The 22284-nt window shown below is 38.6% G+C and overlaps 1 protein-coding gene across 1 annotated transcript; it reads left to right on the top strand.

The window, feature by feature from the left end:
* The first annotated feature begins 17334 nt into the window (after nucleotides 1-17334).
* On the top strand, nucleotides 17335-21525 carry prss23 (serine protease 23). Its single transcript, XM_079631639.1, has 3 exons — nucleotides 17335-17468; nucleotides 17586-17706; nucleotides 19030-21525. Exon 3 carries the CDS (start codon nucleotides 19050-19052, stop codon nucleotides 20178-20180), a length of 1131 nt encoding a protein of 376 aa, XP_079487765.1. The 5' UTR covers nucleotides 17335-17468; nucleotides 17586-17706; nucleotides 19030-19049; the 3' UTR covers nucleotides 20181-21525.
* Nucleotides 21526-22284: the final 759 nt, after the last annotated feature.

Below are 22284 nucleotides of genomic sequence, written 5' to 3'. Positions count from 1 at the left end.
TTTATTGAGGTTTTGGAACATTTTCTTGCGAATTGTCTTTCTTTGTGTAGTGAGGAAGCATTAAGAGCCCTGACTTCTCTCTTCTTGTTTCTTTTTCTTTGTGGAGATGGTGCTTTAGATGTATGACCCTCAGTATAAAGCTGATGAGAGGGAGCCAAATGCTCAGCGAATTGCCTTTGGGATCACTATGGAGATATCCAGCTAAGGGGTCCGTCACAAACAAGGAGAAGCACAGACCACAGAAAATATGTTGACTGCCTTTTCCTCTCTTGACATTTTTTTTTGGCATTTGGCTTCTTTATCGTTTATTCACATACTAACTTTAGTTGCCACATTTGAAAGCCATTAATTCATGCAGTGGGGCCCAAAGGTCTGAGACCACATTGAAAAAGTTTTAATAATAAAACAATTATGCAATATCACACGAGCAAAACTGCTGGCCATCTAAGTTTGCTAGGACTGATACTTAGACCAACTTTGTTGTTATCTAACACAACTGTGTTATATTAACAATCTAACACAGATTGTTAATGTGATTTGTTTTATATGACATTTCAATAAACAAGAAATCAATATTGACTTACTTACATTTTAGACCCAAAAAAAGCCAGTCATTTTGTCCTTAACCACAAAATAAATTTAAATTTTATTCTAATTTAAAAATAAAAGTTTAATTCCTGAATGAATCAGTGTTGAGTTATCGGATCTGTTGAGTGAATAATTCAATGACTCTCTCATTAAGACAGTGGCTGCATCTGAAATCGCATAATCTCTCTAAGTATTATTTTGAATAAGTTATTATTTTGCATCCATCAAACAAGTATGTTCTACTATATATAATTTGAATGTGTGTACCATGAATGTAATCCAGGCGTACGACATTATCCATGTTGTCATTGTATGTGACCTAGCAGCAGTTGCGTCACTTCTAGCCATTCGCAAATTCTCTCCCATGGCCTCATGGGAATATAAAGTGTCCATTGGATGCACAGTTTAGAATCTTGCATGAAGTATAGGACGTCCGGGTACTTTTCGCCTACTGTTTCATGAATGCTATGAATTCGAACATACTTCTCATTTCACATACTGTTTTTCGCCTACTATAGTAAGGAAGTATGGATGTTTGGATTCAGCCGGTCACTTGTTTTGTTACAGTGGCATCAGATTTTTGTATTCTACAGGTTTAGAAATGATTAAAACCACAAAAGCTGTTCAAATCAATGTGTGAGCTGTTCTTTATGGCTTTATACTTTATTGCAACTGCACATGTCGGGGGGATCCTTTGCATTTATCATCTCTGAGATATAAACCTTTCCTGTAGCTCAAACAGTAGTGTTGGCGCTTGCAACGGCAAGATCATGGGTTCGATTCCCTTGAAATGCAATGTAAGTCGCTTTGGATAAAAGCGTCTGCCAAATGTATAAATGTAAACAAAAACACCCCCCATTATCCATAACCTTTAATTAGGCTTCTTCGAAACAAAATATACAGACACATGCCTAAACCAAACATTAGCTCAGTTGCTATGTTTGTCATAAAGTTTTTGTGTTATGTGTTTGTTTGCATTCCTCTCTGCTAATCTTTCTCAAGCATTTAAAGTGGATCGATCCAATCTGTGAAAGCAGCTTGCCACACACACGCTTATGACTTAATATGACGTCTTGCTTTTAGATGTGGTACGTGAGGACTAATTCCATCTGTGTGCAGAATGATTTATGGTGGCCTGTTTAGAGTAGTACATTCTGACTTGCGAAAGCTTGCAGAATTATTTCTCACATATAACCATGGGATTTTTTTTCAGGAACCAAATGGCCTGCCAACCCTAAGGTTACTGAGTCTGTCATTCCATTTAGTCATCCAGCACTAAAAGTCCATAAGTGCCTTTATGTGACAGTGTATTCAAAAGGCGTATGAAGGGTTTTGTTTCTGTATGTTACTTAAGACATTTATTAAACCACCTCAATGAAGGATCTGCTGGACAAAACAAGTGTGAACCATGAGGGGGTCAAAGATTGCTACATGTCATCTAGAAGTCTCCATTGGATTTCTGCAGGACAAACAATTGAATCCAAAAACATTATATTTCACAGTGTGAGATTTATTTCAAGTTTTTTTTTTTTTTCAAGTCTTTCTGCAAATTCAAAATGATTATAATCCATAATGGCTGGAATCAATTTTTTTTGTGTTAACAAGGATTAATGTTTCCATGCTGTTCTGCTGTTTTAACAGCACAATATCTCTCACAACACTGAGGATTTAAGGTCAGTCATTAGGAAAAGAGCTGAAGGATTACAAAGTGCTGAGAGTTTTCTGGACTCGCTTAGGCATTCTACGGCTCCACGGATGTTCTGTACCTGCAGCTCCAGCCAAAAGGAGAAAAACATAGGTTGGATCAAGAAAAAAGGGAGAAAACAGCAAAAAAATCTGTTAATTTATCTCACGTTCCAGTATGTTTTTATAAAAGATCAAAGAGAAACACTGAAAGAGAGGTTGCCACATCAATACACTGCATTTCACTGACCTATAAAGAATAAACATTCTGGATTCAATTCATTGTGTGTCTCTCTGGTTTGAAACTTGAGTCATCTGTGCTTCATATGGCCAATAGGCAATTTTGTTCAAAATTCACTATATGGACTCAACAGATGATATTAATTCAACCTCTCCCACTACTTTCTGTCACAACAACATCAGTGCTTTCAGCTAGTCTCCTTGTTTTTTTTGTTCCTGGAATTTGTCATGCCGTTTCTATGTGCTCATCAAAGCCTTAACTGGTTCCTATTGTGTTTGATTTATATACTGAAGATGTGTTCAAAACATATTTGCAACATTCAGTCAACCTTTCATGCTCTTGAATGCTTGTGGTTAATGTTGTTTAATGTTTGCCTTTGTATATAATGGAATCTCTGCCGTTTTCCCACCATATTAAAATGAATGTGTAAATTAATTTTATAATAATTAACCAGTTACATGCTTTTTAACACTGGAAGTAAATAATCCCCAATATACATACTGTATATTTATACAAATTGCCTATATGGTTTTATAACATATAACAAAACAATTTGTTCCAGTCATCGAAATTGATTGGCCGCATTCCAAGATTTCGGACTTTTCACTGTTTGTAACACTCCGCTTGTCTGTGTTTGTGTATTCCAGACAGACTGTGACTATTATTAACGGTGGGGAATTTGGGGATTTTTGGGATTCCTCTGACTCTGTAGGAGTTTGTTACACACACACACACACATTGCGACAGGTGACATGATTGAGCCGTTGAATCATTTGCTTCATCATAAAACACTTATTAATTTATGTGTGAAACACTGTCTTTCCTCAGACAAGCATGCAGGTCGAGCTTTGGCTTTGTTTGACACTTGAAAACACATACAAACACAAACAAACTCACAATATTGTGTCTAAAATGTAAGTCAGTTCAGTTCATTTCTTGAGCTATCCTATAAAATCAATATCAAACTTGCAATTGTTCCATTTTTCTGAATATTTACACACTTGTTAGTGTGATATTGAGTGTTATAGAGATATGAGCAGGGACAGCTTATTCTACATCTGGGGATTTCGTTTCGGTGCTGTGAAACGTGTCCAGACCAGCCTCCTGACTGATGTGGAAAATTCAGCTCACTTTATCATTTACTGGCAGACCGTTCATGACTCCAATGAAAGAGCATGTCAGAAGTTCATGTTCATCTGCATCCAAGAAGATAGTGTCCATGGTTCAATATAATGTTTCATGGAAGCTTTTTGGGGGAATTATGAGCTTGAAGTAAAGTGAAGGTCAAGGATATTCATCCTTCCCTTTATCCCTTTTTGTACAATGTGCTATAAACCTTCACAGGGATGCTCACAGAAATATGTGCAACCCCAGACAGGTGGTCAGTTTGTTCTGCTAGGTGTTGGCTTCCATTACAGTTGCCTGTTAAAAAACGCAAAGGAAACCCTTGTATTATGGTCACATAAAGAGCAGAGACGCCCTGTTATAAATCAACTCTGCTGTCGGATCTCCCAAACTCTGCTTCAGGCTCCACTCTGCAATTTTCTACTTTCTGATGTGTATTCTGTTGTAACTTTACAAAATCTACATCTTGCTGCACTGTCAAATTTTTGCCAAGCTTATTATATTGTCAGATTATACTATAGTAGATTCATATCAGCTTGTATTTGGTTATTTTAAACAAGGTTTTTAGATAAATATATATTTTGGCTTAGCATTCATGGGGACAAGTCACAGATGTGAGAAGACAGTGGAAGCAACTGAATATTCCGGGTTCAATACAAGTTGAACAGGTTCAACTCAGTTGTCAGCATAATGTTGATAATAATAATAATTTCCTCCCTTTACTAAAAAAAAGGCAAAACCCGAGTATGATAAGAAATGTAAAATGTATGTAAATCGGGCCCATTTAAAACCAGAAATGCAAAGCTTATAATTTTATAAAAACATTTTCTTTGTTCTATTAAAAACTGTTTTTGAGGTGTAAAGCAGTTTGAATAATCATTTTTAGGCTTTAAAAGGTTTTACTTTTTTTTTTTTTTTTTTTTACTGTTTATACGCCATAGGTTTCACTGGTACTCCTTTTGCCTGGTTCACTTCTTTCAAACTGCACATAGTTTGAGTGAGATTGAAATAATTTTCAATTCAATCTCAACCTACTTCTGTTAGTTGTGGTGTCCCCCAAGGTTCTGTCCTAGGTCCCCTATTTTTAATATACCTTCTCCCACTTGGTAATTTCTTCTCAAAATTTGGTATTAAATTCAGTTGTTACGCTGACAATACACAACTTTATGTATCTACACATCCTGATTCCATTCTTCCGCCTTCCTGTCTTACCAACTGCCTTCACAAAATAAAAGTTTGGTTTTCGGCCAACTTTATGGCAGTAAAACTGAAGTACGCCTTATAGGCACTACATCTATTCTTTCTAGGTCCTGCAGTTTTTCATTATCCATTGACGGTTCTTCAGTTTTTCCTTACAGCCAAGTTAGGAACTTGGGGGTCATCTACAGCAGCACTCTTTCATTTGAAGCTCACATCAATAGCATAACCAGGTCTTGTTTTTTTCATCTTCTTAGTATTGCTCCCCTCCATTCGTCTCTCACCCCGCGCAGTACTGCTATTCTTGTTCATTCGCTTGTCACCTCTCGCATCCACTACTGTAATTCTCTTTTAGAGAATTTTCTTCATAAATTCCAGCTGATTCAGAATTCTGCTGGTCGTATCATAACCAGAACTCCATCTATACAACATATATTATTACCCCATCCCTTCAACAATTTCATTGGCTCCCTTTTGAATTCCACATTGAATTCAACCTAGATTTTTTTGAAAGAAAATGAGGGACATGTGAAAATGATTTTTTTTGTAATAATCAACAACATTATGCCTAATTTATATAGTGAACCCGGAATATTCCTTTATTCTGTCAAAAGATTCCTTCTATGCTTCAGCACTGCAGGAAGAAGTTTAGTTTGACAGCTTTCAGCGTCCTCTTCACTTAACACCCTGGAAAACTATGCACATTAATCTGCAACACCTTCACTGTAGATTGGCTTAGGAAGTCTTCAGATGGGATTGTACCTGTGAGGTCAGTAGTTTACAATCTGTTCAGGTTGTGCCAGCCACCCTGAGGCGATTGCTGTGGGTCATTAGGAAGTATTGCATAAAAACAGCTGCTTCACATTTGGTCCTCACTGACAGTTATTGGCCTTAGAACTGGACTGGCTCTGTGGCTCCGGATCTTCACCATAAATCCAGACACGACACTGGCAGCAGTACATAATATCTCCTGTAACTCCTGGAGATGATTCATTTATCTTCACCATTTCTCACATAGGTGTAGAAGGATGAGCTGGATATTGTCTTTAAAGACGTTGGAGCTCTTGTTCACCCGCATGCTGGAGACTGTTGGCTCCGGGAATTCGATGTTGGGAATGTGCCGGGGAAAATTGTGAAGGAGGATGTATTAGCCTGTGCTTGGCAGAGTATTAGGGAGACTAGGCTTTCTCTTGGGATACTGGATTTTGTGCTCAATCGGACCAAACAGAGAGATAGAGGTTGAACAAGAGGACACGCAGCTGCATCCCAGTCTCTACATCATCTCATCTCAGTCTCTCATGCTATTAATTAAGGAGCAGTGGGACTGATCTTCAAGTCTGAGCGCTGTTTACAGCTGTGCCTGTATGCTCTGAGCTGAAGTTTGATACACAAGAGGATAGCAGAAAGTCAGTGCGGGACATTTATTGCACGTCTTTGCATCATATATCTTTAATGTTGCACAACAGAAACTGGATTTGTTATGAGCGGCTCATTTGTGCTGCTGTGAGTCTGCTGTTAATGACATATGGGGCGTTTAAAAATCCAACACCTCATGCACCACAGGCCCAGATCACTGTTAAAATACTAAATCATGGGACTGTTTTCAGATCAAAGCTTCATGCACCAGAGCTGTAGCATGAAAATATCACACGTGAGGGATAACAGTAAGACTGAAGACAAGAGGTTAAGCGCTATAACAGCTCTCAAAAGATTTTTCTTGTATATAATATTGTATGTGGATGACATCCATGTTTACTTTTCTATTATTTATTTTAATAATAGCTATATTCTTTTAAAATTAAAAATTTTTACTTACTTTTTTTGTTTCAAAAACCAAAAGCTGCATGGTATTTTTTTATATCTGTAATCCAAAAAGAGAATTTCTGAATAAACTTTGTGTATGAGAAAGGGATTTTGCCAATTTTTCCTGTGTATAGCTGCCAAACGAAATATGGCAGCAAGCATCAGGTTTGATGTCCAGCAAGAACAAATCATTTTTATAGTGCTTTTTGTGTTTTTTTTTTTTTTTGTCCTTTTTTAATCTAACATATATGGGCACTACTCAGACAACAACATAGTGTCGGCCCACATCTGGTATACATGTGGATTCCACACGTACCAGATGTGGGCCGGATGGGCAGACACTATGTTGCTGTCGGGTATGAACTGCCAGTAAGATATATAGTAGCTGCATATATATTCTGCAAATTATCCATGTCTTGTTTCATAAAAAATATAACAAATGTCACAGTAGGACATGAGGGTCAGTAAATAAAGTACATTTTAAATCTATAAAGAGCTTTTTCAACCAAGCATGACCCTTAAAATAAAACTTAAAAAAAAACTTACACTTAAGCTAATGTAGTTAGGTTGATTTGGTTAGGCTAAACGAAATATTATAATAAACCAATAATTTTTAGTCAACCTGACAAAACAGTGTCGAAAAGTGCTTACTCACTTCAGCTGTGAAGTAGAGAGCTTCATTCCCATCGTCTCTTTATGCAAGTGTAACGGTCTTGTAACATGCTCATTCTCTCTGTACTTTATGTCCTGAATAGAGCACAGAGCTTGTGTCAAATGCGGCTGTTCTGAGCAGATTAATGCGAGGATGGGATGTTGGTTTTGTTGCTGGTACAAACCCGCTGTCACAATCCACTCTTTTATTGCACCGTCGCTCTGTTTTTATAAGCTTCTCTCAGATAGATTCCTGCTGTCATGGACAGGGATGATGTTTTCCCCTCGTGTTTTCTTTGGCCAGACACTAAATGTTTGAGATCGTGCATGGATCTTCTGCTACACTGACATGCATTAACAGTGCTGATGTGATGAGCCTGGTCTTGCTGGTGCTAATGCCCCAGAGGAGTGATGCTCGCGGCACAGCACTGGAATCCACATCACAGGGAAAGAAGTGGATAAAAAAAACCTTGTCAGGGCAGGGCTCTTTGAAATATATTGAAAAACCAAAGGTGAGATTAGTAAAGAAGATTAAATCAAAATCTCGAAGAGGTCACGTGTAATCCTAGAATATTATTTATGAGATGTTTTTATCACTAGGAGTGTGAGGTTGCTTTGACCCAGTCTTATGGCTGTTATTTATGAATACATGGAGTAGAGAGGCTGTATATTGATTTACACTTCAGTGTCCTGCACTGTTATCCCAGCACTCTCCATACAGTCTGTCCTTCCCCAAGTAAAGCAGATAGACACCATAAAAGTGTCCTGCCAAAACCTCAGAGAATTCCTGATGGAGGAAAGAATGCAGCAGGAAAGGAAGCCACATTTTCTTCCCTCCATCCGACTCACTGTTTTTTCTCTCTTAATAAAAAAACATAAAACTGTCCTATCCATTCTGCACTATTGCAACCCCCCACCCCCCGTTTCACAATTTTGGCAGGAACAAGTACTCCAAATGCTTCGGGCTGGAAGAATACATTGTGGCAGAACAATTTTAGTTTTGCATCATTTTAAATTAAGCCAAAAAAGTCTTTCTAAGTCTACTCAGTATGGTTAAATGTTTTTGTTTTGTTTTTTTCACTGATGCGTGGTGTCTACAACACCTATAGGGAAAGTGCAAGGGAAAGCAGTTGTGTTTGTTTTGTTGTGAAGTGTCAAAGGGGAAATGTCTCATTACGCAGTATCAGAGACGAAACGCAGGCTGCAGTTTGTTTGGCTTGTGAAGTACGTCTGGTAATTAGTTTGAGCTGTGGTGAAGGAAAACTGCGGTCGTGCAGACGAATGCAATGCACTGGGAGGCGCAAACCTGTCTCTGTGTTGGATTAGAAATCCCATTTGAAGTCTTTGTTCTGTTTGTCTCTTTGTCATCTTGCTAATGCACAAGCTTATGATGTATATATATAGATATATATTAATTCCGACAGCTTACAAAATAAATCTGTGGTTGAGAAAGGAATATATTTTTGAAAACTGAAATTTTGGCCTTTCATATTTCAGGCAGACTGCTCTAATCATGAGCAGTGGTTTATATTGTAGTTTTCTTTTGTGCATTAGTATGGTGCGTTAGTCATCCCAGAACAATCCAGTTGCGGAGACAGAGATCCATGAGTCTTGCTCCCTCAAGAGGTTTTCAGCCTGCTCCTCGGGTCACTCCCTGCTTTCATGGTTGACGTGTAAATTGCCATTGTCATTTTTATCAATTCCTAACTCAAACTAGTTTGCTATTCAGCTTAGTTTTGTCTCTTTAGAGTGGTGCAGGTATGACATCACTTTGTAGGCCAAAGCTCGGAAGCGAGTTAACATTTTACCACTTCCGGTTCCATCGTCCCGAAGTCAATTGTTTTTTTGAATGGGGTTTTGGTTAAATGGCTGAAAAAAGGTTTGTGGTGAACACAAGCTCAAGACACTTTCACATTTTATTCTACGACATAAAATACATCAATATTACCTCACTCGTGATTTTTTAAAGCTGTTAACATTGGGACTACAGAGGCTGTCAAAGAGATTAAACGTCATCCCGCCGAAAAGGTAAACTCTGTCCGCTTTTACAGCCTCGTAATGGTGATAATTGTTCTCTTACAAACTATTCTAAGTCAAACGTTTTGTTTGAATTTGTAAATTCAAAAGTGTTGACATTGAATTTGTGGGACCGTGTGTAGCTCGTTTATAGCTTACCTTTAGCTTTTTACTTCTGGCGACTGCATTTAGGCTTCAAAATTCATAAAAGTTGTGTTCATCTGTGATAATTATCTTGATGGACAAAACAAGTATCATAAACTTTTGTTGATCACAGAGCTTGTTTTTAGCATAATCCAAAATCCTATTGGGTTTTTGTCGAGGGAACCAGCAGGATGCTGACTGCCGGTTGGCCTACAAAGTGACGTCATACCTGCACCACTCTGGCCCACTTAGATTGATGGCTGGTCCACTCACTCAAATGAGACACAAAATATATATTTTTTTATCACGCATACTGAACAATAATAATCGCTTAAATACATGAATTTAGCTGATGCTGCTGGTCAAGCATGAAAAACAACTGATTTATTAAAATTCTGGACTTTAGATCAAATTAGGCTCTATATCACAAGTGTGCAAAGAGCGCTCCCTTTATAATTACTAAAAAGCTGTCACTCACCTTAGTTCGTCGCGATGATGCGATCTCACAAAGTTCCGATTATAATCAATGCTGTCTGCACAATGAATCTCTTATTTGCATGATGTAAACACTTTGTTATAATGAGAAGATTTGCGAGCATGCAGAGCTCAGCACTGAACAAAAACTCTGGCTTTGAGCACAGTGAGTGAAACATAAAACACCTCTGATTGGCCATTGTATTCAAAAGATCAATAGAAATGTCCGCGAATGGCTACATTGCTCAACGCTGCAAAAACACGTTGTAAATGGAAACCTCAACGCTCTCCAGAGTGCAAAAAAAGATACACACTGGATCGTTTGCCAAATCGCCAATATTATGACGGAGCAACTGATTCTAGACCAGCAATTATGAGCAGATTCTCCCTCTAAAAGCAATTATAGCAGCAGCAGGCAGTGATTAGACTGAGAAATTTCCATCCATCTCATGTCCGACTCCGGTCTTAAAGCCTTACACACGCTCTATATGATTATTACCTTCATTTAGTGTTCTTACTCTGTTCATGGTTAGTTTTCAAGAAACTTTTGGCTGACAATAAATAACTAATTATAATTGTCTAATTATTTTTATCAAATGTTTTGTAAAATTATGTATTTTGAGTAGGCTAGTACTGAGATCCACCCTATTTCACTCACTTTAACATTTCTGGCCGTGCCACTGCCGGAGACTGGGTGATCCTGGCAGTGTGTGATAATCACCTGTGCTTACAGAGCAAATACATGTGTGAGAGCCAAAGAAGCAGTGCAAAGCAGTTCACCATGAGATCCACCGCAAATATTTGGGATTGTTTATAGAGGGCCTCATTTTTCTCTCTGTTTTTTAACTTAGGTTTTTCTGTGTCCCTTTGTCTGTCATACTCATAACTGAACACCGGTTTTGACATCTTGATTTCTGCTCTTTTCCCCCACATGGCCATAATACTGCAGTGTTAAAGCAATAAGCTCAATTGCTTTTCAGTGTGTTATCAGTTTCTGTTGAAGGTTATGTGGTCAAAAAGGCAGAAGACTCTGTAACTCTGATGTTTACTAAAGACCTTTTATTTGGATTAATGTTGAAGATGAAAATGGAGATGATATTTAATGCAGGCATTTCATTCAACGTGGGTAAAAAATGTCATTGTTTCATTTCTGTTCTGTGTGACTATGATGTTTTCTTCAGTTATTGCTCTGGGCATCTGCGTGAATTAAAACTGACTCAGAGAACTGAGAAACTGAAATTCATTTATACTCTTTCTTTTTTCTCTTTCCATCATATTCCTTCCTCTCCTTCTCTTAGTCTGAACCAAAAATGAACCCAAAGTGGGGAACTATTATCCCAAATATGTGCATTAATCTGCCATTATTATGGCAGAATTTTTTATTTGCTCAGCTGTTTGGGAAGTCCTTTTCCCAATCATCTCACTGCTTATATAAAACCTCTCAGTGGTTCAGTGCGATATTTATTAAATAAATGTTCTTGCTCAGAATGGCTTGAAAACAACACGCATTCGTGCAAGGCTGACGTGGATCACTTTAAAGTGGCCAATACTTAGGGAGTCCTTGCAAGGTCAGGCGTCCAGATGAGTGTTGGAGTGTGTCTGCGGTAACATCTGCACAGCAGTCACATCAGACTCTACAGCTGTCTCTGTCTGCCAGTCCTGACATTATGACTACACTCAAAACACTGCTGGGAATCTCCAACATGGCCAAATCATTTACTCAACTCCTCTCAGATGTGGATCAAGCTTGATGTTCAGCAGAAATCACTTTCATACCAGTTAACAATAGTCATTTGTTTGTTTGTTTTCACGTATGAATGCATTAGTGTACACTATTTTCTATTGAAACTTTTTACTTCAACTTCACAACATATCGTGCATCTAATATCGTACTTTTGACTCCACAACATTTCTGTCAAGGTCATTGAGTAGAAATTAACGTCAGTCAGGGGATGATTTTGGTTGCACTGGTTGCATTTTGGTTGGAAATGAAAGTCGGGTTGACGTCAAAACTTGTATGCTTTTTTCGAATATTCAATTTCGAATCTGTATGCATTTTTGTCTTTAAAAGACAGCTTTGTTTGTCAGAAGAGCTTAGAGAAGAAGAAGGAAAGTCAATTTCGAAATATCTACAATACATTCAGGTGCTTTTTTGTTATTTTTAAAGCAACCACCCACTTTTGCAAGAGCAGATTGTACATTCTGCTTAACATATTTCTTAATAAAGGGTTAGAATGACATGGAAGAGAGTAAATTATGACAAAATGTTCATTTTTTGGGTGAACTATAGTTTGAAGTGCTGCATGAAATGTGTTTCTGTTTCACAGCTACTGTAATTGGAAAAATAAACATTTATGTAGGACTGCAAGAAGCAAGACATTTCTTCTGCAGACAGCAGGTTGGTTCAGTAAAACATGTCTCTTTTTCTTGGCTTCATATCTCACCATGAGAATCATTTTCCAGCATGGTAATAATGCGTTCATTTCCATCAGCACAGTCACATTGCTGCTCTTTCCTTGTTTTTGTTTCTAAATTGACAAATCAATCAAATTAAGAAACATCATTCTCATTTTTCTGCATTTATTCAAAAAGTCTGGATCTCATGATTCTAATTATCTTGAATTATTTCTCCAAAGATTTCTAATGACCAAAAATAAACTCCAGGTTATCGCTTAAACATTTTATCATTACAACGTTGAAGATTAGGAAAAGTTATTATTAATAACTTTTTATTTCAACAAAACAGTGCAACCCGGTGCTTGGAGCCAGTTACATGGTCTTTATAAATGTTTTTAGCGATAAGAATATTTTGTTCTGCATTCCTCAACTTGTTTTTGCAAACTGTGTGTTTTTTTGTGTCGATTTTTCCCCTCACTTCTTCGAGCTGCCAAGTTGGGAATGAGCTCATACTGTAGGGAAGCGGAGCTGCATTTATACACCTCTGGAGCTCCTGGGGAGAACAAGCCTGCAAGACGAGGAGGGGGAGTACAGAATGAGACAGGGAGAGATAGAGTTTGTCAGAAGAGGTTAGAGAAGAAGAAAGAAGAAACTGTGTAGCACAGTAGTGATCAGAGTCGGTGGACAGCTGTGTTGTGGGAGAGGAGATGTCAGACCCATTGAAGGGGAACAACAGAACAGCTGAGGACTGTCAAGAGCAGGTGTTTGACATATTGATGAGGTCCAATTAAAAAAAACTGGATGATTAAAAAAGGCATGATGGAAGAGCAAAAAAAGCTACGTTGTTTAAGTTCATAAAGGTCTGGTGTCATTTATGGAGGCAATGCATGTTTGCTGACGGGCATGATTCTTAGTTCTGATATACTTTTAGCATTTTGGCCATTTTAATGATTAATAGTTATTTTAATGTGTTAATTAAAATATGTTTTAATATTTATTAATAATGAAATATGCAAACTATTTTAGAATCTTTTTTTAAAGATTTTTAAATAAATATTTTCCCACTGTGTAGGACCATCTAAGTGTAACCTTTCACTACAGTTGGTTTCAAATGGATATGGTCCAAAAAGAGTGGAAACATCCACATACATTTGAACAGATCCTGTTCATGAAGTAGGGGAGAGTGGGGCACAGCCAAACGCTTTTTGATTGTCTCAGTTTGTGTAAACCTACTTAGGTTTCAGAGTATTTTTTCCCCCGCATTAATTTTACACGTCTAGTACAATTATGAGCTTTTGTTTAATTAATACAGTGTATACTTTTTTCTTGATTTACCCCTAACATAACAAAATTACAGATTAAAATGGTAACTGATCAAATCATAAAAATAAACAAACTAAAATATTTTTTTAATAAAATAGAATTATTCACTTTTTCATATAAAATAATGGCATTTTTTAAATAATTAACAATAAAAAAATGTTTTACTTTGACAATAAACACACCACAAAACAGAGCTATACAGCATAGTTCAAAACATTATAATTAATAAGTCTTAATTCACCTTTTTCTCATGGTTTCTCAATATTCATAAAAGTGAATGGCATAGTTCTAATGGGGGCACATTGTAACACAGTGTTACAACATTCCCCACCTGCACAACTTTAAACCCAACTATATCTTCTGCTGTTTAGCGAAGAACCATCTCAACTGTTAAATAACAGATTGGAGATTAAAATAATATCAGATTTGTCTCATTTTAAGTAAACACAAAAACGAAAATGAAAACAAGTTAGAAATTTACTTTTGCTGTGGTTAAATAAATATTCAGTGATATCTTTTAAATATTTCAGAATTTTGGCGCAATTTTTTCTCTATATAGTGTTGATATGGCAACTAGTAAATACATTAAGTTTCGTCATCCTTGCATGTGTGGAAGTATTTAAAACAAGTGTGTTACAACTAGCCCCACGCTAGGTTGTGCCCCGCTCTCCCCTAGTCCATGCACACATTGTCATGACTCTGATTGGCAGTATGCTGTGGAAACGAGTCAAGCACAATGACTATTGTTATGAAAAGCTTTTTCCACTGTTGTGAGTCCAAAGCACTGGGTTGAACCAGAAGTCAATTAATGGATTAAAGAGTACAGAGGGAGTCTCTGATCTTGTTAACAATACTTATTTGCTTGGATGGCTACTGTACACTGAGCCTCGGTGTGATGGGAATTAAGAGCTGGGAAAGAATGGGACTTCTGTACTACACCCTAATGATTCGAAGCTGTGCACTAACCACACCTGTGTATGTAAGACAGAGTTCATACATACATTGAAAGTGCAGTTAACAGGAGTGCCACTGAATAGGTCTGGGTCTTTATTCCTGTATTCCAGAGAAGAAAGCATGGCCCCCTAAAAGGGACTGGTATTGAATACTCTTTAAGCTATTGTGGCTTCTCAGCTTACAGACCAAGACAAAAAGTCTGCTATTATCTATCCCCCATACACATTATCTGTCAATCACTTATAATCAGGCAGGGATAGGAAACAAAAAATGTAATGTTTTTTTTTAGAAAGAAATATGATAGAAACTGAAATGCAAATCTGTTGCAAACTGCGGGAACCATTTCAGTGATCAATGAAAAACAACAAATAATGTAATATACCACTGACAAAGTGTATCTTTAAAAACAACATGTCAGTAATTACACTGATTTGGTCTCATTGGCCATAGAAACACCAATATCAGTTCTTGGTTCAGGGAATCGTATATATGGTGATTCAGATACTCCAACTGATTCAAGTGTTAGTGATTCACTAACATCACTGACATGGTCATGCTGTGTTTTTCATTCACTAAAAAGGACCAGAATGTAAGAGTTTTTTGCTTGTGCATAAAAAAATCACCTTCAGTGGGCACATGCTGTATGTTTTGGATTTACTAAAAAGAGTCTGAAAATCAGATTTCACTGGTATGTATTGCGCTGAACAAATGGAACACTATCAAGAACATTTTAACGCAGTCTTCCATCAGCTGATACATAAATTCTCAGCTTCACTTTAATTTGTGCTTAGTGGCTTTTAAAATATATCAGTCCACAGTGGCACCAACACATGCCTCAAAATCTGTGCTTCAGTGGTCTTATACTGAAGGTTGTGTATAACTGTCAATTGAAAGAAACCCAGTGTCTTCTTCATTGACTTATTTTGCTTCCTTTTGTGGAAGAATTTCCCTTTTTTTCATTAAATAGGAGCTTCAAAGCCTTTGCAAATTATCTGGTGTTGCTGGAGAAAAGGCTTTTCTGTTTGTCTAAAAAACCTAAAGAAGAGAAGACAAGAATCAGTTGTTCTGAAAATAGACGGCCTGGTGAATAGAGAAAAGGCCACAGAGGCACAGGACTGGAGCTGGAGCTGGAGGTGATAAAAGATCAGCATTGGAGGAATGGACACACTTTCAAAGGCCCCTCCTCACGGCGAACCCCCCGCTCCACCTCCCTCCACGAGGCACGAAGCCAGGACAGGTCAAGAACAAGAGTCCCACTGTAAAGAGATCTGGGGATTGTCCAAGGTAGCAGATTCCTGTCGAGTGAATGAGCTTTAGGCTGCATTTCCTATGTCCTAGCCCCTTATCGCCAACTGTGAAAGAGCATAGCAAATATCAGTGGCTTGTCAGCTAGAATGATATCCACTTCAGTCTCTGGTGGCTTGTGATGTTAAATAAGATATATGTCTGGAAGTGTCTGAAAGAAAACCAGGAGAAAGGGGAGCAGGAAACAGACAATGAGAACAGCGTGTCAGTGCCAGCACACATCAACCAAATCTCGCTCACCCACCGTGACACTCAATGTAGTACTGATAGCATCACTGAACAGTGTTTTGCTATGGTATTAGACATTTACAGCCTTCCAGAACCCCTACAAGACTTCAAACATTCCTTAACCTAGTGCGAAACCGCGTTGAGAGAACAGCCCTGGGGTATTGAGGGGGGAAAAATCTTTTGTATTGGAAATGAAGCAGATGTAACATTAACTTTAGTATGGGAGCCTCAAAGTAAAAAAAGTAAGTGGTTGTTATCTACCAGTTGTGACTATGTATCACAATGTGCCTTTATTTCTTGCAATGTGAATTATCTCACAATTGTAACTGTATTCCACAATATGAATGTATTTCTTATTTGACATTATATCACAATTACCCCCTTTTTTTTTTACTCTGAAGCTGCAGGCTTGCATACTTTGGCTCTGTGTGGCTAGTTTAGTCGAGCAAATGTGATATGATTTGATAAGCTTTTTGCTATGCACTTGAGCAACATAAGCAATGGAAATGCATTTCCCCCCTCTTTGCTTTAATCAACGTTCACACGCACCGTGTTGGAGACATTCAATTCTGCTGTGTATTCTAGCCATTAAAGTCCCTAGTTTTTTGCAATGTGTCTGAGAAATGGAAACCTTTGACCATAGAAAGGAAGGAAAGAAAGGAAGAACGAAAGTGTTTTGTGCAGGTTAGGGCAAGTGGTGTGAGTGCTTGAGGAAGATCAAGGTCAGAAGGTTATATTCAAGCTTGCACTATGGGTCAAGACGCCATCACGACTGAAACACACCCAAATATTTCTGGAATGTGTCCTGCCATGAGACCAACCCACAATAATCGGTCATTTTAACCCCTTTAAACCCTAACAGGTAAGATTAGTTACACCTATGGATTTAAGGAGTCACAATAAACAACACATGCTAAAAGAATTACCTAAACACATGTGTTCGTACTTGCGTTGAGTGGCATAGTACATGCAGTCCAAACTGAACTGAGAAGGAATGTATGTCCTAAAGACATGCCTGCCTTGACTGTCACCTATGTTTGATAGACAGCTTAATAACACCTGTAGGAATATTTTAATGTGTGCCAAGACATGCCCAGAATGAATGCCCTGTTAGCAGACAGGTTTGCCATTACATTTAAAGAGTTACGAGAGAATGACGTGCTGTACTGAACTCGTATAAGACTGTTCACACATCGATGTTGGTTTAGGACACACCATCTTACCCTTTATCCCTGTGACGGCGGCACTAGGACCCCGCAGGGATGCGCAATATTGCGCCTCGGTTATTGGGCTTGGGCGACCTCAGTTTTGCACTACCGCAATCACCATTCAGCGGAGAGTAAGTGTGCTGTCTGCTTTGTTGAAATAAGGACTCTTGAAAAGAAGCCGTTTTTGAATAAAAGCTGGCGGTTAAAAGGATTGTGTATGTTTTTGGTGGACCTGTCACGCGCTCCAGCACTTCACAGTGGAGATGGGAGTAAACCTGGAGAATGGGACACCCGGTGAACTTCCTGGAGACGAATCTGTGATTTGGATTTAAACAAGCCTTGATCATTATTAACACAGCTTGAAGTTAAGTATCCTCCATGAATTCTAAAAACTGTTTAGTGTCATTTTCTCGGTCAGACGCGCGCGTAAAGCTCTGGCGCACGGGCCAAACACTGCTGCTCTTGTTGGCTGTACGCAATTCAATTCCCGTTTAATTCGGGATGCCTCTACAACCTGCAAAAAAAAAAAAAGTAAAAAACGAAAAATCTATTTTATTTAACGCACTTTTCCATTATAAAATGCTCAGTCTTTTGAATAGGCTTTAATATTTGAATAGGCTACTATCTCCTGGCTTCCATTTGCGCAAGTGCATTGTAGTTGTTGGTTTGTACAGAGCGATGGGAAAGTGAGGGTAGGTAAACACAGTTTGTTTTCCTTGAGTTTAACAACAACGCAAGGCGTGGGTAGGGTTCGTTGGACATTCATTCATGATGTGAAAGACAACAAAAAAGACGAAATGAGGGGCTTTCGAGACAAAGGGATGTTGTGTAGGAAACAGGTTGTGTCCAGGGAATTCCTCAGGTGTCACACATGGGTGTCCATGATGAATAGAGCAGATGAGAAGTCCTAGTATAAAGGGACAATATCAAGTCATTTGTACAAGGCCTATGTCTATAGACTATTATTTGCGTCGCGCAATGATATTTTCCACCAGGAAAATTAATAAGGCACGTATTTGACAAAACCTAAGGAATAATAAGTAGCCTGTATAAACTCACAGGTGAAGTCAGCTTTTCATTTTATTTAGCTAATTTTACACATTTGTACAACATTAAGTGATTTACACTCTGAAAAAGCTGATTTATTCTAAATGAAGTGACTTCACTCATATACAAAAAGATAAACAAACAGCTTTAGTATGAAGTGACAGTAGTTTGTAAGCAAACTTTATTGATGCAGGCAGATGGGTATCAGTATGATAAGTCCAAAACCACTGGTACTATTAGTAGCTACGGATATGAGCCAGCTAAACATGTCAACGCTCTTAAAAAATAAACATTTTAAATGGGGGTTTTCACAGCAATGCCTTTTTGGTTTCCTTTCAGAGACGTTTTTTCTTAAGGCTGAAATACAGTCCTACACAACATTTGTGCCCCAATTTACAGCCTGGACAAGTTGACACTCCAACCTTTAGAACATTTTAATAATCTAAAGAACCTGTTTCCACTAAAGAACCTTTTCTTTCCATGGATGATAAAGGTTCTTCATGGCATGCCATAGATGCCATAAAACAATAAAAAAAAATTAAGAGTGAAGCCATTCAATTCCTATAAACTTATAGCCTATCTGCAAATTTAAGAACATCTTGAGTTTTATTTCATGCTTGCATATATGTTTGTGTTTGCTTTTAGGTTGAATATATCTTATAGCCATGGTGCCTAACCGCACACTGGGACTGGCCCATCCTTGCTGTGTTGGCCTGCTGTTCTTACTCCTCCTGCCCAGCTCGGTTTCAGTGAGAGAACCTCGACATCAGTCTCCCGCCCACCTCCCCTCGCTGATACCTCATGCCACCCTACCGCTGTCCCGCTCCCGCTTCAGCGCCAAAGCTCAGCTGGACCTCACTACTCACTGCAACGAGAGCTGCTACCACAAAGAAGAAGACATGGATAAAGAGCACCTAGCTTTCGAAACACTTTATGCAGATGGCTCCCGAACATTAACTACTGTTGACCTGGATGAAAATGAGACTGAACTTCCTTTCAGGCAGCCTAAAGTAACCGGTCCCAAACATAAGCGGCTAAAACGGCAGATTTACGGTTCAGACGGGCGCTTTAACATCCGCGGAGACCACTTCCTTCTGGACTACCCGTTCTCCACAGCCGTCCGTATCTCTACCGGCTGCACTGGAGTTCTGGTGTCCCAGCAGCACGTCCTGACCGCAGCCCACTGCGTGCATGATGGGAAGGATTACGTCAAAGGAGCGAGGAAACTCAGGGTGGGCTTCCTGATCCCTCCGTCTGTTAACGGTACAAGGCCGGGTCGGGCTCCTGTGAAGAAACCCTTGGTGCGTTGGGTGAGAGTTAAACGGACCCGAGTTCCTAAAGGTTGGATTCAAGGTCCTCAAGAGGTCAGCATGGACTTTGACTACGCACTCCTAGAGTTACGTTGGCCTCACCGGCGTCCCTTCATGCGGCTGGCTGTGGCACCCACCTCAGACAATTTGGCTGGTAAACGCATCCACTTCTCTGGATTTGACAGTGACCGGCCCGGGGAACTGGTGTACCGCTTCTGTCCGGTGGAGGATGAGTCCAACGATTTGATCTACCAGCACTGTGACGCCCGTCCGGGTGCGAGTGGCTCTGGTGTTTACGGACGTGTGTGGGACGATACTTTAGAGCGCTGGGAGCGCAAGGTCATCGGGATCTTCTCGGGCCACCAGTGGCTGGAAATCAATGGAGAGAATCGTGACTACAACGTGGCTGTTCGCTTCACTCCACTGAAGTTTGCTCAGATCTGTTACTGGGTTCATGGAAATAAGGTGGACTGCAATCAGGACTGAAGACATGAGAGAGGAATGGGACAATATAAAATCATGGACAAAATACGACCGATTTTGGAACCTGCACTTTACAGTCTTTTACGGGTGTGGCTACTGAATCTGAGACGAAAGAAGGTCCATGGCTGGTAGATCGCTACCCACAGGCTTTGATCACTCACATGGGTTGAGCTGGAACTTTATTTAACCACTACCTTTAGTTTTTGCTCGCTATACTGCCAACGTTACTCAGCTTTAGACTCTGAGGTCGACACCACAAATAGATTTATCTTGTCAAGTCTTTGATCTCCCTTCCCAGACAGCAACATAGTGTCGGCCCAGATCCGGCCCACATCTGGAACACGCAATCCACACGTACCAGATGTGGGCCGACACTATGTTGCTGTCTCGGTTAAGTGATTCTCTCCACAGCCTTGCTTTGTTCAGATTCCACATTACAGAAGCTTTAAACTGTTGTTTGCACTTTTATAAACTAGAATTGGGATGGAGGTTTTATTCTGATCTCATCCCTTGGGTTTTGCGTAACTCTAGATTAACATACACTTCGTTTATTTGGTGACTTAAAGGAGAGGAAAAATGGCTAAGCTTCCTTAATTTCCATCCCTGAACATCACAATAACAAAATCGATGACTGAATATGTAGTGTGGGTGTTGAGAGTTAATAGAAATTAAAAGCATAGATCCTTAGTTTATTTTAATGCATTCATCTGGATCTGTAACCCATGAACACGTCACTCTTCTACAGTTACATACTCTTTTTCAAGATAGATGAAGACCTCATATTGGTAACATTACAGTGTCTGTTTGTAAATATTTTTTCTTATTCTTTTATGTTGAATTAATATAAAGACCAAACAAACACAAACTAAGAGAAATGTTGTGGGGTAAATGTTGATTATAGTTCTATTTTTAAAAAGCTTTTTATTTTAATAAACTAAAATATGTCTCCTGTTTTTGCTTTTTTTTCATTGCAAATTTAGAGGTACTTTCTCAGAGGACTTTTTTATTTCCTAAAGAAGTGGTAATAACAGATATGGTTATGTGTTGTGTATTTCAAGTATGATAAAAATAACAAATTATTATTACTGAATGTAAAATGTGACACTGATACCCTCTGGTGGTAAGAAGAGGAAGACGTAAAAATACTGCCAGAAACCATTGGCAACCTTTAAACAGCAGTTACAGATACACTTACACTTTTTGGCTTGTATTGTTTATTGTTAGTTTATATTTCATAGAGAATATGCGAGTTCAGTGTTGTAATAGCTACTTATGTTTGTTTGTTGATTCATAATTTCCAAAACACTGGACTTTCGAAAGGCAAAGGTGCAAACAAGAGACGACTGTATTTCAGCTCAGCACAGGAAGTAGGAAGGTTCATTTTTTCAGTAAGGTTTTGAAATGAATCTCTACTGCCCTCCAATGGTTGACATGTGTACATCTTTCATTGAGTCTTTCACAACATGGCTGAACAGTAAGTCCTCGCGGTTCGGTAGAGTCAGTCTGGAGCGATTATACTAACGTGAATACATTATTCAACAGTATTGCAGGAGCTCAGCTATTTTAGCACAAATTGTCCAGTAATCTATATTTTAAAGAACAAACTGTAGTGTATCATACTACACAAACATCATTACTTCATTGAAGTCATTCAAAATTATTCACAAAAACCCCTGTGGTGCTTTTAGTGAAATAAATGTTTTAATGCCGGTTTATCAGCATGTTCTCAATTACTGATACCCATCCTCAGGCAGTTTATTGGCAATAGCTTCATCCACATTTATATTCTACATACTAAATGTGACATGCAGGACATATGAATGTTTTTTTTCCCATCAGTCACCCTGCTGCATCCCTCTTCTATGTGGTATCTATTCTAAATGTCAAAAAATGACAGGCATAAGATAGAGCATTAGGGGGAAATATCTTTATGCCACAAATATCAATTCATCAGTGAAACAATACTGCTGCCATTTCTCCAAAAAATAGATATTTAACCAATTAGCCTAAATTTATTTGATTGTTTAAATATAATTGCATGTTTATTAATAGCATCCAATGCAGTTGACAAGCCATCATCTTTAAATATTGAATGAGTGTACAAGAT

Source organism: Phoxinus phoxinus (genome assembly GCF_949152265.1).
Source record: "Phoxinus phoxinus genome assembly, chromosome: 12".
In the NCBI taxonomy this organism is placed as follows: Eukaryota; Metazoa; Chordata; class Actinopteri; order Cypriniformes; family Leuciscidae; genus Phoxinus; species Phoxinus phoxinus.
The sequence above is the reverse complement of the archived record's forward strand: the minus strand, read 5'-3'. Positions and strand labels throughout refer to the sequence as shown.

Coding starts and splice junctions, on each gene's coding strand:
- prss23 (XM_079631639.1), top strand. CDS start 19,050: ATGGTGCCTAACCGCACACTGGGACTGGCCCATCCTTGCTGTGTTGGC.